At 39.2% G+C, this 18,084-nt stretch overlaps 1 protein-coding gene across 3 annotated transcripts in view; it reads left to right on the plus strand.

Annotated features, from left to right (window-relative positions):
- The first annotated feature begins 2,868 nt into the window (after nt 1-2,868).
- The window catches only part of VPS41 (VPS41 subunit of HOPS complex), a 117,654-nt gene continuing 102,438 nt past the window's right edge, over nt 2,869-18,084 (plus strand). Inside the window, exons 1-2 of one of the 3 annotated variants that reach the window (XM_014267022.3) lie at nt 2,869-2,991; nt 6,728-6,766. In XM_014267022.3, the coding sequence (XP_014122497.1) occupies nt 2,971-2,991; nt 6,728-6,766 (60 nt within the window). In that variant the 5' untranslated portion in view covers nt 2,869-2,970. The remainder of the gene's footprint in view (nt 2,992-6,727; nt 6,767-18,084) is intronic. The other 2 variants (XM_074541642.1, XM_005487003.4) reach the window with 2 other exon arrangements.

Raw genomic sequence — 18,084 nt, forward strand, 5'->3', positions numbered from 1 at the left:
AATTCATACCATAAGTCTAAACAACAAAAGAATTAGTTTTACACTATTCTGCCAGAAATGAGCAGCACACTATAAGTAAATCACATTGTTTATACTACTTATTCTGTGTGCAATGAAAACAAGAACAGCTGTTCCTTGACGGCTCAGTTTGTGAAAAATGAGCAAATGTACACCTCTAGCTGTTATAATAGCAAAGTTTACAAGATCTGCAATCCTTTCCCTTACATTCTGTTTTTCTTGGCAATTACAAAGTCAGTTACTAATGTTCTTTCCAGTTAAAAAAGTGCCACAAAATACCTGTTGATGTAGAAAAAAAGGAAAAAAGGGGGGGTACTGGGGAGGGGTTTTGGTCAACCTATTGAGAGGTTTTGGTTTTTCCCCTGAAAGTAGGGAAAAACCTCATTGGCAAAATTTCCTTTTACAAGATATAAACAGTGTCAAATAACAGAAAATATAGCTTGTGCATTACATATTAAAGGACTAATCCTGGCTCCACAGACAGCAATAATATATTCTTTCACTTGATCTGAACAGGACTAAGATTCAAGAAGGACTGAATGGGCCTATAATGCGCAGCATTCTGGGTAAGCCACACAGCTGTCAGCAAACACGTCTTACAATCTCTTATTTAAGTTTAAGTTTCATCTTGAAATCAGTTAAATTCCTTGCCAGCAAGATTCTTCTGAGGACCATGCATGTCTGACACATGGGAATCTATTTCTCATTTCCAGCCTAAATGTACTGAAAATATGACACTGATTTGATCTCATACCTTTTACTTTAATAGTTCTTCCTCTTCAGATCTCTTTTATTGCCAGACTGAAGTTGCTAAGCCCTTCTTTTTTTCCAACACATCAGACCCTAAAAGTGGTCCTTTGGTCCCTTCCAGTTTCAATCAGTTTTTCTTGTAACAAAGGTGACTCCAAATTTACAATTATATCTCAACAATATTTTGTACAATGTCAAGCAAGCATCTCTTTATCTCTAGATATCCTATGGTTTATATGGCCTGGATGACCATTATACACTTCTTTGCCATGGCACTTTGACAGTCCATAACAAACCATAAAAAAGATAGTTTATTTTATCATTTTCAAATTAAATTTATTCAGGATAGCTATTTTTATATGTTCCTGCACTGAAACTGTAACTTTGATACCTCTCTCTCAACCCTGTGTACCACTTTCAGTGTGACTTTAAAGAACAGTTCTAGCTCTTCTCAGCCAAAATTCTGGCAATTAGTTTCTAAAGGTATAGCAATGATATACATTATTTTCATGGCCAAGGTAATAGTCTCTTGCAATTATCTGTATGGCCTTAAGCTTTTGCAGTGTGGTATTATAAGATTTCTCTTTTATTGCCAAAGGTAAACTGCACTGCACATTCTTAAATTCATGGCTTTGAACCCAAGGATGCATAACACTGTAGCTCCACCTTAGATTCTAAATAGCTCCAAAGGCAAAACCCAAACTATAAAAGTTCTGCCTATTGCTTCTTAGCTTTGATTATGTTTTTAACACATAAAGAAAGCCGCTTGCGTACAACAAAGACAGTCAAGTCTTATTTTATGCTTTTAAAAATCAAGATGCAGCAGCTTCTAGAATTGTAGAAGACATTTAGGCTTCTGAAATCCTTCTCCTGACATTAGTGTGGGCCATTTCAATACTCATGATTAAGTAAAAAGTACAGAGAGGACCAAAGCTGCTACACGTAGGCTCTCATGGAAACTGGAGGATATAATGGCAACCAGAGCTGTGCTCGACCAAGCGCTACTGAGATGGATGATGTGATAAATAGGTATGATTCATGCTGATAAAAATTGAAACAGTAATCAATATTGACACAGTAATTAATATTTGGGAATAATAAAATAGTTAAAAGTTGTAATGCCAAAGAAGAGAGGGAGAGGAGGGGCTCCACCCCCACTCCCAGCAGATGTTCTCAAGGACCACAGGAAAGAAGCTGAAGATGCAGTTGCTAAAAATGAGCAAAACCTAGTTGGGTCCTAGAAAATGCTAATTATAAGGGATTTATTGCATTGTTATGTAGATCTAGTGATATGTTAGTCTTGGCTTACATTGTACTAGCTTGATGCACATGTGTAACCCAAAGGTGAATTAAAGGACACAGATGAAGACTACGAAATCTTCATCAGACAACCCCCAAAGACTTGTGCGACCACCAAATTGAGTGGTGCCGCATGCATGGTAAAGGTGGTAATGAAGACAGAGATAGAAGTATGATGAACCGAAAATAGGAGGAGATGGCATTTACACATGGCATAAAAGGGGGGAATCTTTACTTGGCAAGCTTGTACGTGATGTGGCAAGGGTCCAAGAACCCTGCATTCTGTACCCTGCGGTTATCTTTTGCTTATGCGCTATTATTGGAACCAAATTATCCCTTATTTTAATCAAATTATATTGTATCCAATTTTATATTTTTTATTTTAACTATTCAGTTAAAATTGCTACACTTTTAATATTGCTTGGGGTTTTTTTATGATGGGATAATTGGGCAAACATAACAATGACAATTAAAGGGCCCGGTCCGGGAGCACTGGCAGTGCTGTACACAACAGTGGCAGCAGGCAGGCTCTCAATGGCTCTTGGCTTCAGCTACACCCGAACCCTGATCGGGCGCCAGCTCATCACGCACTGCGGTGGCTGCCTTCAGTCTCATCACAGCTGGGTGTACCATGGAGCTGCGAGATCATGCTGCTCTCCCTCAGAGAATCGATGGATTTCAGCTTTAAAAAGCGTCTCGCAGCTAGGGAAGGTGGAGAGGAAACTTAGCCGGGGTGCGCCCTCCGTTTTGTACGGCATCGCCACCACACCTCAGCTGGGCTGAGGAAGGAAAAAGAGCGGGTGGGAGGGAAGGAAACGCTTGCTTCCCGCCGAAACTACATTTCCCAGAGTGCCTCCGCCTCGCCGGCTTCCTGCCCTCACATGACAGCTGCCTGGCTGCGCCATGGCGGAAGCCGGGGAGAAGGTAGAGACTGTCAATGCACTGTGGCCGCAGCGCCGAGGAGCGCGGCTCAGAGCGGGACGGCGGAAGCGCGGCACCGGGGCGGGGGCACCTGGGAGCGGAGGGGCGGAGGGACAGTGGGACAGTGGGACAGTGCCTGTGCCAGGGGCAGAGGCCGGCAGCCAGCCCTGCGGGGTGCGGGGCCGTCGGAGGGAAGATGGAGGCAGCGGAGCCGGGGTCTGCCCGGGGAGGGTGGGTTTAGAAGTGTGTCCGACGCCGCTGTGGAGCCAAGAGGGGACACAGAGACATGACCAAGTGCATTTCAACAAGGGAATTTATTTCTGAGAAAAAACCTGAGGATTTTGGTGCTGTTTCCTTAACTGGGTGTTCTCCTAAAGCTCCCCGTCCCTAGATTGCTCTTTCCCAAGAAAAAACTAAAATAAAGGAAAAAGTGCAGTTCCTGGCCTTTTCAGGTACTTTCTAAATGCTTCTTTGCTGAGCCAGTATTTGAACAGACAGCTGAGCTGTGCAATATTTGTCAGTCATAGATGCCTAAAAGTGAGAGAGTCTTGGAAATACTTCAAGGTAACCGGCCGTGAGAAAGTTAGAGCATCTGGTTTCCACCTTCCCTGCTGACAGAGTTTTGTTGGGACGGCTTGGCTTCCTTGGGGGAGAATTTTTTCCCCCGAGATTGATGCGTTTTAACTGTGGCAGCCTTTGGAAGGATGAAACAAACTTGGACAAGTCTTCTCTAACAATACAGTAGATTAAACTAGCCTATGTTTTGCTCTCTTTGGACTGTGATAGGAGTGTTACTTTATTAATTTTGGTTTATTTCCTGTGGGTAGCATGCACATACCTCTACTGAAAGGGCTGTGTGTATGTTGTGCATGTGTTTCTGTAAAACTCAACTTTTGTATCTTTCAACTTCTGTCAGGTTTACATTATGAGCCTAAACACATAGTGGATTACATATGGTGTTTGTAAAACCAGGGGAAGGGAAAACCCTATACCCATCATACTGGAAAGCCCACTTAAGAATATTTTGAGAAGTTATGTTGAATCTTTTAAATGAGAGATTATAATGGTGAGAGATTACTTCATATTTCTATGGTTTCCTGATCTGTATTCCCTTACTTCATTCTTGGGCTACTTAAGCAACAGTGTTTGTCAGCTGGCTGAAGTGTACTGCTGATTTTCCCCTAGAGTCTGAGATTGCTAAAGACTGCTATTAGCAGTCTATATATAAAGACTGCTATTCCTACATGATTTTGGATTCTGGTTGTCTACAAATCCCTTTTTAGGGATTTCCTTTCCACAGTTACAAGGCTACTAAAAAGTGGAAGTGGAGGATAATGCTTTCAGCTCATGCATTGGGAGGGAAGGCAAAGGAAGCTAACAAAGCCCCAGGGCAATCATAACTACAGTTTACTGTTTAAGTTTGCCTGAACAAGTCGGAAACCCCAGGGAAAAAGCTTTTCATAGTAAGTTGCTACGAAAGTGAGTTTGTAGGTAAGTATCAATTCTAAGCACCTTCAGTTAACTTCTTGTCAGAGAACAAATACAATATTTGCATTGCTTTCCTAAGCCAAAGCTCCCTCTGATTTTTTCTATGTTATTTTCTGCAGGAAAACATAAATGCCATGAAGCATTTACCTGTATTAGTATGCCATTTATGAAATGTAGTATCTGATATTGCAGTGCCTTGTGAACACAGTAGGGATACCAGGGTAGATGTCCTAAATAAAAATAGATAGACGTTTTCTTAGTTCACACGGATTGATTATTGGAATCAACTTCTGGCATGCCCTAATTTTATATGTCAATATCCTCTAGGGATGCCTTGCACGTAACCTGTGGCTGAGTTAAGTGGCTCAGGTGGGTGTGAGGACCAGCTGCTGTCTCAGTAAGTGAGCTGATAACTCCATCCTGCACGTGTGTTGGTCTGACAGCACGGTGTTAGATAGTAAACTCATCCTGAAAGTAAGTTTCTGTTCCTAGACAACCATGAGGGGCAGATGTAGTTGGTATAGCTGCACTAGCAGAAATGTCACTTGCTGTAATTCCATTGTTTGGGAGAGATTTTTTTTTCCCACTCTTTGTGAATACCACAAAATACCACAACAGTAGTGCTATTAATTTTGATTTATTAAGGATTTGAGTAGGTTGCTCTTGGTATTCAGAAGAGAAAAGCATTGTTTTTTATAAGGAATCTGATGATGCTTTGTGTTGGACTTTGTGTGTTGTTCTAGCTCATCCAGTCAGCTGGCAATATTAGACCACACTGTTTTAGTTCAGTTCTCACTTGGTTATTGTTAAGATGCACAAAGATCGTATGTAACAAAATTGTAATTTCCTGAAAAGTTACAGCAGCTTGTGATTAGAGACTGGGAGATCAACAGACAAGCAGTTGGGCTTGCAAAGTTCAACCTAAACTTCAAAGGATGCCAGGATTTTACTCCATCTTCCCTTGATTCCCATGTACTTTTAACTTGCAATTCCCAATTCATGACACAAGTGTAGACAACACTGATAACCCTTCAATGGGATGTGTATTTTAGAGGTGAGTCTGTCTGTAGTGTGTAAAATGGAGGAAATGGATGCCAGTGATTGTGGTAACAACTTGCATGAAGCTTCCAGTAGCTTCCAGTAGTGCTGCTTTGCTTCTGTCCCATTTGCTGTGATGGTCATGATGGGCATCAATGGGAGCCTCCACTAATGAAAAGGAAGCCTTTGCTTTTGGTGTACAGGTCACAATCAGTGCATTATAGAAACATAGAAAAGAAATAAATATGAGAAACAAAAATTTACACTGGTTGTCAGTGCATTAAATTTTCTCCCTTTTCCATTTTTCTCTAAGCTGTTGGTAAGGGTGTAATTTATTTTTTTTTTGGTCTGGTCTGGTGGAATTGTATATCTATTAATCTTACTCTTCAAAGACTCCCTTCATCAGATTTGAAATGCTGCTTTCTCTCTTACTTGTTCTTTGTTGATATCATATTTTATTGTTAAAATGCTTACATTCACTGCTGGTGTATTAGTTGTAATCCTTTATTGCTATTGATAAAGATAAATACGTTAAGTAAATCTTCGTTTTGCTGACTTCTTTGCGGAGGCATTTCATCAGCAGATTTTCTCAGTGAGCAGATGAGAGATGAGCTGGAGTTGACTTAAAAAAATTTTTTTCCAGGGTAGAAAGAATCATCTTGCCAGAGAGATGTTTTAAAGGTACATTTGTTTCGAAGGCAGGAGAAAGCACATCTTGCATTAGCATCACATGAGAAGGAGAAAGTCATTGAATGCTGGATTTCTATGGAAAATGGTTTGAAATTATTAAAGTTTAAAATAAGCCTATTAACAGCTAAATAGTTGAATAGCAGAGGGGGCTTGTGGATAACTTGAGAATGCTGTTCTGCCATGAAAGTCAAGATATGGGCAGTTTCTTTGCAGAATTTACTACTGCTTCTGGAAGAGGGCAAGATAATCACAGGGACAGATTCTCAGATCCCCCAGTCACTCTCCCTTTTAGGGTAAGTGACAGCAGAGTCCCTGCTGCTCCCAAGTCTCACTGAAACACTCAAATGAGAGTGCAAGCACAAATCCAGTATGAATGACAAGGATGGAAACTCTGAACTTTGAGTTGCTTCTGCTTTGTCTTTCATTTCTTAGTAAGGGTTTAAAAGTACTTCTTAAAGGGAAATACTGCTCGATTATGTATATACGTAGCTAATTACGCCTTTGTTTTTTGTGTCCTTTTCAGGAAACCAGGTCTTATGAGGAATCAACAGATGAATCTGAGGTAACCCTTCTTAAAATGTTTCGTACTTGGATTTGTGTCAGTGTGGTCAGTGCTAGTTTTTTTGTCAATATGGAGTGAAAAATACTATTTCACTGGTTGTTTTAAGAAATTTGGCCAGTATTATGTACCAAGGATTGTTACTCTGATCTTAAATTATTAAAAAGAAGCTGTGAGTTGCCATTAGAAGCTTTATATTAAAAAAAAACACATTCACCCCATTTCTGTAAAATTAATTATGTTGAGAGATAAGTTGAAGTGCATTTGCTTTGTTTTGGTAAAATGAAAAATTGTAAGTATAATTATATATGCAGTAATGCTACTTTGTTGTTTTAATAGCTTCACAATCTGAACCTAATCATGTCCTGTAGACGCTCTATTCTTGAGATGATGTTTTGTCAACAATTGTCTCATTTTCAGGAGAGGTCTGCCTACACTGCTGTAGGTGATGGGAAAAGGGGGGCCTGCAGTGAAGAGAGGAAGGAAGCTGGAGAGAGTTAAGAGCTTGTCTCTGAGCAGTAATGTTATAAATAAAGCTCTTAGGAAGATTTTGTTTTTTACCAAGGGACAAATCTCCATGCTGAGTTCAAGCGCTAAGCAGACAGAAATCCTCATTTCTATGACAGTGGATAGTGCAGACACTGTAGTGGTGGATTCTGAAAAATTCTTTTTGCAGTGGAAGGTGGCTTTATTTCTTGTGAGGTATTTTTTTTTCTTTTTGCCATTGAGTGGTTGTCTTCAGTGGCACTGAATGGCAATACGGGTGAGAAGCAGAGGTTTTTGGCCCTTTAACATTGCTCTGTGGAACAGCTGCCCAGGCCAGACTTTTTTTGTCCATTCATTCTGAATAGTGCTTTGTGATGTGGAGATAAACAATCACTGGGCAATGTGTCAGTAGAATAGTAATCCTCTCAAGGCTTGACATTCACAGCATAGTGAGCACAGATACTTACCTGCTGAGGTGCTTTTTTTTATCTTAAAGCTTATTGCAACGAGAAAATGGCACTTTTAGTGGCCTTTCAAGATTTCAGCTTTAGCAAATCATTATTTACAGCGGAATTAATCATAAATGGGCTGCCAGGTTGGTGGAGGTTTACTCATTTTTCCCTTAAGAAAAATAGGCATCATGCATCTTTCACAAAATTTAAAGTCCTAAAATTTCAACTAGACCTATGTTAAAGTTGACATCTATTCTTAATGTTAATTTCACATGCAGAGAGAAGTGAAAATTTATATATTGAGAATGCAGATATTGGGTTTAAAGAACACTTGTCATTCTACTGTCTATGAAAATGCTTTGCATTTTCCATCTTTAAGTCTAGTCTTAAGTATCTTGATCATCAGTACGAGAAATGACTCCTCACTTTTAAAAATTTCAAAGGTTCATTAAAAGCTTAACAAAATACAACAAATGAGTGAATAAGGAAGAAGGACAGCGCACTTGGAGTAGGTGACCCAGCAGCCACAGGCTGGCCTACAGAATGGCTGCTCTGTGTTTTACCCCCCGGGGGTTGCACTGGACAGCCCTGTCCCCTCTTAAAGTCTGTCAGTCAACTCTTCTTCGCCGTTTGCTGGTGGAGATCACTTTCTTACAACTTGGTTGGAGGTCAGGTGTTGCCATGCCATGTCTCCTAGTGACGAGCCTGCCCCCCTCCCAAATGCCCCTGCGAGGGGCACAGGCACCTGCCCTCCTTCCACATGTCCCCATTACCAAGGCCGTCCCTTGGCAACAGTACCGGGAGAGGAAGGGGACTACGGGGAGAACAGAGGACATCTAACCAACAAATCACAATAACATATCTATACATCAATAAAACTTCTCGTAACATGCACATAATAGTCATCTCTTTATTGTGAGAGCCACCCATCACGTTACCCATCTATACCAATCAGAAAATAGCTAATAGAATGAAACTGATTAGACTGTTTCTAAAGATTGTTCAGATAAAACCAAAATGGTAAAAGCACAAAGTGCAAAAATGTTCTCAGTGCTTGCTTATATTACCTGAAGTATTGTCAGAGCTTAGATCAAACTGATGGCTTCACTCCTAGCTCTTGTGATCATAAAATTGTAATTATTTCTTTTGAATGGCCTATAGTTTGAATAATCAGGATGTATTTTATGGTGGTGGTTCTAGAATCAGACTCTGATTCTTTCAGCCTGTGTTGTTTTAGCCGCTAAAAATATATTTATAGCATGGACTTTATGACATCTTACCATAGCACTAAAAATTTTTACATATACAGTTACTCTTGCAATAAAATTAATTTAAATTCTTTGTATAAAGTTGAATAGTGTTACTAATTATTCCAGAGGGCACATTACACATATCCAACTTACATTGTAGATGTGCTTTCTGTTATGGAGAAATGAAATATTAAAAATTCCAATTTTGAGTAAATTATACCCCTAGATGTGTAAACAAAGTATGGATATTTTTTTTCTGATGTTTTTACCCTTCTGTGCCATTATTTTAGCAAAGAATCAAATATACATTAATTCTGTTTCATGCAGCAACTCTCTTACTATCATTCCTTTAGCATCTTCTACCAAATAAGATTCTAGTGCTGTTTTGCTACCTGCTTGGTTTATTTTGAAGGACAGACTCTTTAACAATTGCCAGGATGCCCATTTGCACAGACTTGGTGGTAGAGCTTAATAGTAAGCCTCAAATGTGGAAGTCTACAAAAACTGTCTTGAATGTATGTCATCTGAAAGCTCATCAATGTAAGTTTGGTTCCAGCAATGGCTGCACAGGAAATTGAGTTCCTAAGGCTGCCCTGGTGTAAAATACTTCTCAGCTATTTAAGTCAGAGTGTGTAAAATGCAAAGGTATCAATGAGCAGAGATGGTGCATTTGTTTAGATCTTAAGTGGACCTTTCTTTCAATATAGAGATAGCTGAAATTACTAGTAAAATTTGTAGAACTGGTAGCACTTGTAGAAGTGCTATTACATTTCTTTCCTGGTAACTACAGTACAGCTGGCACTTTCCTATCATGTTCTTATATCTGATTTGGGGTATTACATGCTTTTTCTTTTCCCATAGTCAGACTACAATATATTATGCCAGGCTATGATGAGGAAGCTGTATATCTAATAGTCCTTTAATTCTTAGGGGAAAACCTCCTTCTTTTGTGAAGTAATTTTACTCAGTCTTGAAACACAGGTATTTTCTTTTTGTAAGTTTGGCTTTAGACATTTGGTTTTGGTGTTTTTTGATGGCGTTTTGGGTTTTTTTGGGTTTTAAATTTTTTTTAAAGTATATTTGCATTACTTTACCTTGTCTAATCATCACATATGCAGCCAGATTTGAGGGTGGATCTGAGCAGGTTTGTTTGGCTGAAAAATCCTAGTTTCAATGTGGTTTCATTGGCTTACTTAATTTTATTTTACAGCACCTGAAGCTATATGTTTGAACTGTCACATTTGATGAGATCTAAAAAGTAGATAGCAAAGTAATCAGGCTTTTGGCTATTTGGAAACTGTGGAGGGAAAAAATATCCATAAATTATGTACAGCCTGAATCTGAATTTATTTTCAAATTATTTTTCTTCCTTGCAATGCATCTGTTGCTGTAAAATCTTTTCGCAGTTGAGCTGTTTTCTGTCAGACAGATAGTTATGTTTTGCCAACTAATTAGCAAAGAATAAAAGACTTAAAATTTTCTCCTTCATTCTAATTTACCACAGGGATTATTAGCAGATTGTGCTGATCCAGCATGTGACTTTTTTACAGGAAGCACCCTTTCAAGAACAAATGTTCCTGGAATTATAAATGCATGCTATGTCCCAAGAAAAGGTCCTTGATTATGTAAGGCATAAGTCACTGTTTGTGGTTTTGTTTCTTTTTTGACGCTGCACTACAGCAGAAATTTTTTTTGCAATTGTTTCCTTATTAAACTACAAAAAAAAAAAAAAAGCCACGTGGGTGCAGATGTTCTGCAAAGAGGTATTAGAATAGTATTTTTTAAAGATGGTACGCTGATATCTGTATTCTTGCATTTTTGATAGATACATCAATGTGTTAGTCATCAGTATTGAATATATTTTCATTCTAGAACTTCTATTTTTATATGTCACCTTAACATGTTTTTGCTGTTTTGATCATTGTTACCCTGGGAAAAGGTCATGTTTGTTCCTTTAGTTTCTTGATTAGTTATTTGAACACTATATTAGTAAATTCTATGAGAGTTTGTAGAGAGAAAGGTATTGTAGAAATTCCTGGTTAATCCAGTGCTCAAACTATTTCTGGTGGTTTAGAAATATCCCTCTCTGATACACTTTTACCACTGAGACTAGTGGCAGTTTATTCTTTAGGGTTTTGAAAACGGATCAGAGCAGGAACACAGCTAGGAAAAAATGTAAGCCTTAAAAAAAGGCAACTAAAAAGCCTTGATATTTCTTTCTCTTTTCAGTGCACTCCAAGTTTTAGTCTTGTAGGTTGGGTCTGGATTAGGTCAAAGCAATTAAATCATTTCGAGTAAATAAAGCATCTGGTGAAAAAGGCTCCTTGTCATATTGTGTTTCCATCAAAGCGTTCTCTTAACATGGGGTGTGGAGCACTGGGCTGGAAGAGGTAAGCTGTTCTGTGGATAGTAGCATTTGAAGGGGCATCAGCATTGCAAGAAAAATGGATGCTTGAAAAGTAGATGTGGCTGCTGTACTTCACTCAGAGTTGCCTTTTTTTGTCTACGGTCTGACCTTTTCCAAAGTAATTATTTTAATGATGCCACTTTTCCTTATTACTGAGTAGTTGTACACTAGATTATTTTTTTAAATGTAAAACGGGAGAAAAATGCTCAAAAAATGTATTCTGTTTCATATATTGGACATCTGAAGAGAGATTGCTTCTCTCTGTATGGCTTTAAATTAAATTGGCCTTTTGGGGAGAATGGAAGGAACCGTTACATAAATTCCAAGTACTAAGTTCTCCTTATTGATGAGGAAATGTATCACGCAAATAATTTATCAATTTGAGTCAGTAGGGTGAGCATAGTAAAATATTTATTGAAGTTTAAATGGAATCTTTTCCTGCATTAATTTGAAAAACAAGTTTGCAATGACTAGTAACTAATATTATAATAAACATTATTAGAGATTGGCTCGCAGGAAAGAAATGAATTATTGCAATATTCTTTTAAGATGTTCTGGTTTTGAGTGAAAATTAAATACTTCATTTAATGAGCTATTAATATTAACCAGAAGTGCCTGTTCTATTTGTGTTGTGGAATACATAAAAAGTAAAAATGCTGCTGTGCTTCCTACATAAATTAAAAGCAATTGCAAAGCTACTGTGTTAGCAGAGTATGCAGACGTGGCTTTCCCAAAACATTAAATGTATTTCGCTGTCTGGAATAACACTCCTGGCTGCAAAAAGAAAGTAATGGTGAAATTCAGCTCTTCCCCAGTGGTGGGTAGGTGAGCTTCAAAAACTGCTGTTCTCAAAACCGCACTGTCAGCGTTTCATATGCAGTAGATCACAAGGTGGCAACCGGGTTGCTTGAATAGTGTTCACAGGGGAAACAAATGTTTGCCCAAGTTCCTTACTCAGCAAAAGGACAATAAAAGTAGAAATCCATAGCTTCATTGATATTTGGACTGAGTTTGGATTTTTCTGTGCTGGAATTGGATTTGGACATGGAAGATGAAACAGCCTACCCTGTGCTGCCTCTGTATAGGACACTTGTTGTGGATGGATGTATCCTAAGTTTTTGAACACCGAAGTGGATTTGGAAGTTTCAAGTGTTCTTTTTCATGCACAAAACCATCAGCAAAATAAACTGAGGTAGTTGAAATGAAACCAAATTATATTATATTGACTTTCTACTACTATTTTTTTTAAACATGCCATTTTATGAGGATTGGTCATGTACAAGTATGTCATCTCTGTGTTACGCTTCGAAACTTGGCTGATGCCCAGCTCCTTCAAATCTGTAGGAGTAAATCTTCAATTGGTGTTGTGCAAAAATAGTCTAATATTCTGTATGTCACAACAGTTTTGTGAAGAAATAAAATGCTCTCTGTTTTGTCTTTCATCTGTGTCATTTCATACTGTAAATGCAGCCCATTTTAAGACATTCACAGGCAGCCATATAATCTTAATTCCATGCTCCTGGTGTATATCTGCATTTTCCCAGAGTATTAAATAAATCCCTATGGAAAATGCATGGTGAGAACAGAAAGCTGCTCTGTGAAATTTTACCATCCTAATCCATATATACCAATTTTACAGCTAGGTACTGGAAAAGCGTTGGTGATTGCCTTATGAACAGTTGTAAAGGAATGAGATCAGAGGTTATTCATGTTTTTCACAGAACTACCATTACTGTATTTTCACCATAGAATTAGGGGAAAATATTTTTAGCAGCATAAGTCACAAAACATGCTGTCATAGTTTAAAAATTTCAGTCTTCGTGCCTTTTTTGTGTACCAATAGTTGCAGATTTCTTGTACAAGTTGAAAACTGTAATGGGTTTCTAGCTTTTATTCACTATTGCTCTACCTGCTTTTGAACCAGTGACTTCAGGATGAAATGCTCTTTGCTATTCTCATTCTTAAACCATTTTTTTTTTTCTACTTTCTTTAAATTTTCCTTTAGGAACAATTTTATTTTAATGAAAGTAATGGAGGAAAAGAGGTTTGTGTTCTCTCAATGAGCTTCCAGAGGGTCTGGTAAAGTGCTCAGGATTTAAATTCAGCACAGTAAATAAAAGAACAACTTGCAATAAAATGGTATTCCAGTTTTGGTATTATCAAGCAGCTGGGTTAAAGGCCTTGGTCTGAGTATTTCTTGGTATTCTGTTAATGTTAGAGATTTCATTGCATTGATAGAAATTGAGTTAGGATCCTAATTCTGAAAATAGCATAGATAGTCCCTTTATCACTGAGGTAGGAGCTGAAGTCTGGAAACCATATCCTAGGGATGGAGAAACGGTAATGATGAAGCTGCACTTCATAACAGTTACACAGTCTGTTACAATAATTGTCCTTGTGTGTTCTATGGCACTTGATTCTTCAGCAGTGGTGGATATATCATCCAAAATAGTGGGGGATGGAGTGCTTTTTTCTGCTTGGTTCTGGATTTTTTTTCTTCTGAAGGAAGGCGCCAGGTAAGACCTAGAAATGGCCAATCAGGGAAGCTGTGTTTGCATCACTTTAGAACACAGAACATTTGTTTTTTCTTTTTAAAAAACAAATATGGGGACATCTACTTGAGGAGCTTTAATAAATGAGTTTGAGGTGTGTGATGGGTTGATGCTGGCCAAACGCCAGTGCACCTATGAAAATCATTTATTAATTTTTTTCTGCTATAGTTAAGCAGAGGGAGGGGAAAGAAAACTCAAGGGGTGAGATAAGGATTAGGAGAAAACCCTTTAAGGGCAAAACAGGCTTAAAACTCTAAAAGGAAGAAAAATTCATTAACAGAATTAAAAGAGGATAATGAGAACTAAAATAAACTTTCAGAACACCTTTCCCCCCATGCACTTCATGAATTACAGGGAAACTTGTATTATTGTCTTCACCACAGCTTTCAGAAGAATTTTACCTCTGACACTTGGAGCACCTCTTCCTCTCCCTCCCTCTTTTTCACCCACCTTAGTGTTCTCATGCTGTTCTCCTGTGTCTTCACTTTTTCCTTTTATCTGACTCAGGAGAGAATTGGTGTTAGTCGGTGTGGTGGGTTTTAGCGCTGGTTAAATACCAGTGCACTCACTAGAATATACTTACTTATTTCTTGTTCTGAGATAGGATTAGGAGGAAGGCAAAGTAGGCTCAAAACTTGAAAAGGGTATAAAGAAAACTTTATTAACAATAATGAAAAGAAAGAATAATAAGAATCAGAATAAAACTTTTAGAACACTTCCCCTCCCCCCTACAACCTTTTCTTTCTCACTAACAACATATGGAAACAATTTAGTCAGTTTATCACTTCTAGAATAGTCTTTCTTCAGTTCACTTAGGGAGAGAAGTCCCTCTTGTTAATTTATGGAGACTGTTCTACAAGAAAACAGTTCTCTCATGGCTTTTAATTTCCGGAAATCTGCAATTGTGAAGTCCCTCCTATTTTTCACATCTTTCCCTACAGCTAGGTTTATGGGCCATGTCAACTTATGAAGTACTGTTTTAAGGATGAGTTGTTCAAGGGCAAAGGTTCTCTTTATCTGTCTTTGAGATCATCTTCATCTCTGAGAACAGAGGTCTTCTTTCCCTGGGGCAGAGTGTCTTCATCACTTTTTTCTCTCTCTCTGTTCAAACTTCTTGTGGGATCACAGCTACTTCAACATTTGCTTACTTTAGCATAGAGGCTTTTGCTCATATCTACAGTTTGAACACTTAATCTCTCCATACTTGCAATGAGTTACAGGGATAAAGAGTCTGATGTATCAATTACATTCTTCTCTGTAGCTTTACAAGAGGATTTCAGCTTCAAGAGCAAGGCATTTTTTCATCCCTCCCATCTGGGACTTGACTCTTTCTTCACTGACCTTGGTGTCTTCATGTTGTTCTTCTGTGTGTTCTCACTCTGTCCTTTTTTCTCACTTGAGGGAGGATTGAAGGTCTGCAAGTCTTATCTGTGCACTGAAAGAGCTGGGGGCTTGCCTGGGGCCTGCAGATGGTCATGTGAGCCCAGCCAGGCTCGGTAGCTTGCGGCCAGAGCCATGGCTGGGCTGGGCTGGGCTGGGGGAGCGGCCAGAGCCATGGCTGGGCTGGGATGGGCTGGGGGAGCGGGTGGGATCTCCGCAGGCAGGCCAGGGCTCAGCTGCAGCCCTCCAGGGCCGATGGCCTCCCCTGCCCTCCCCCTGCCCAGCGCCTGATGGGGCCTGGCCCCGTGGCAGAGCCCACCCAGCCCGGCCCAGCTGAGATGGAGGCCAGGCTGGCCTTGTTTCCTGCTCAGGCCAGAAGCAAAAGAGAACTTCTTGGGATTTTTTTGTCTTTAACATATGTATTCACAGAGGCGCATGTAGCTTACTCACTGGTTTAACAGATTGTCAATTCTTAAAACTAATTACTGATTGTTTTTTTGTCAGACACGGAGGAAACTGCTAGCAGCTTTTCTTAGGAAACTGTTGAGGCACTTCTCTGAATGCCTCCAATGCAAAACCAGCACAGCGGTTTCATTTGTTCTCAAGTTCTACCAAATGAAACAGTTTTTGTAGAATTCTGCAGTGCTGAAAGGTTAATCGTGTCCAGGCTGTGCAGTCAGGGAATTGGTTGCTGTGCCTCTCTCTCAGTTGGTCACATGGGCTCTGCCGGCACTGTGCAAGCCGTGGCGACTGCCAGCTCCATTCTGTGCCTTTTCCTCATTCAGGACACCAAAAAAGGAAAGGCTGCTGCCACTGCTTTTGTCTTTCTGTCTGCAGCATGACTGATTAAAAGTTTCCAAGTAAATAAAGTCCATTACAAGCCATGTTGAGAGAGCTGCAGCCATGCCGGGGTCCAGCAGCCCCCTCTGGGAAAGGGGCCCTGTGGCCGTGTTCACAGGGGTCTTAGGATGAGGGAAGAGACGAGGATCTGACTCCATGTTTCAGAAGGCTTGATTTATTATTTTATGATACATTAAAACCATACTAAAAGAATAGAAGAAAGGATTTCATCAGAAGGCTAGATAAGAATAGAATAGGAAAGAATGATATCAAAGGCTTGTGGCTCGGACTCTCTGTCCGAGCCAGCTCACTGTGATTGGCCATTAATTAGAAACAACCAATGTGGGCCAATCACAGATCAACCTGTTGCATTCCACAGTAGCAGATAACGATTGTTTACATTTTCGTTCTGAGGCCTCTCAGCTTCTCAGGAGGAAAAATCCTAAGGAAATAATTTTTCATAAAAGATGTCTGTGACAGGGCCCCAGCTGGCCCCCTACTCAACTGTACAGTGCAGAGAGCAAGCGAGCTTCCTGCGTTTTCTTCATTCTTGAATGTGTTATTATAGAGGCGTTTCCAGCTTTTCTAATCGGCTTAGCATAGTGCCAGTTTTCCAAGTTAGCCAGTGATTGGTTTTGCCAGACATGGAGGAAGCCACTAGCAGCTCCTCACAGAGAATCACTTCCACGGCTGACTTTTTCCCTCTTCACCAAAAATCAGTAATTGCAAAATCAGCACAAGGTGCTATCTTTTTAAGGACCAAATTAGATTCTAAATTATACTTAATGTATTTCTTGATTGTAAAGAGTAACAATCTTCTAGAGGTTTTGTAACAATGAAAATTAAAAATTTAAGTTTTTGTTGTGAATTTCCAGCTATGTTTTCAGAATTAATGATTATTTAAATTATTTCTACACTATAATATGGGTTCCAGTTGGTGTGAGAAGAAGCAGGATTTGGGCTAGGGTTTTTTCCTGACTTCCATGTCAGAATGGCAGGCAACAGGTTGTCTTGTGTGCAGTTTCTTTCAAAAGTGGCAGCATCAGAGGCAAACACCAAAGAAGCCTGACATTACAATGGAAGAACTTTGAGTAAATAGCTGCCTCCTTTACAATGATAGTGTTACATCCTCATTGCTCACCTCAGTAATTTGCATCTTTTGACAATTTTGACTTCGAAAACTTTCCAAGGAAAAACCTTTATCCTACCCCTATTCTGACCAGAATTGGTCATCATCTTCAAATAGATTTTTCCCAGTAATGCTGAGGAAATATAAGACTCTACTCGTATGCACACGTAATGCAGTTAATAGTGGGTCAGATTACTTGAAGTTGAACATGTTTGCTTTAAGGGTAGAAGGAAGTGGACAAATGTCCAGAAATATTCCTGGGTTCCTTCTGATAATATACCAATTTAATGTGTAGAGTTCAAAACTTCTACCCCTCATCTTTAAAGTACAAGTTATATTCTGATGCCTGCAGTCGTAAGGCAATAGTAGGATTTATAAAGACCAAATGTTTTGTGACTGTTAAATAGGAATATAGCAAGGAAGAGGGGGAGGAAGCAAATTTACCTCATCACAGGTGTAACCCAGTTGTTATTGTACTTAACGCTGTGAGCAGGGTAAGCATTTAGTAGGTAAAGATTAGGAGCTTTTCTTCATCTTCATGTTCTTAAAAAACAAACAAAATAACCTATTAATTGGTTTTACCAGGTAGTGCAGGGACTTTGACATGGTCAGGGGTGGAAGTCAAAGGGATCTCCCAACTGTGTTGTGACATGATGATGTCACTTCCTTAAATTCATCTACAGATGTTAGTAATTTGTTACAGCTTGCTGCTTAATATTTTCTGCCTTTGTTAGCCCTCCTGCATGTGTTAAGTCATGTGTTGCTCCCGTGTGATATTTTCACTTGCAGCAGGTTTTTTTGCTAGATATTTTTATTCATTTGCCG

This window comes from Zonotrichia albicollis, chromosome 1 (assembly GCF_047830755.1).
Source record: "Zonotrichia albicollis isolate bZonAlb1 chromosome 1, bZonAlb1.hap1, whole genome shotgun sequence".
NCBI lineage: Eukaryota > Metazoa > Chordata > Aves > Passeriformes > Passerellidae > Zonotrichia > Zonotrichia albicollis.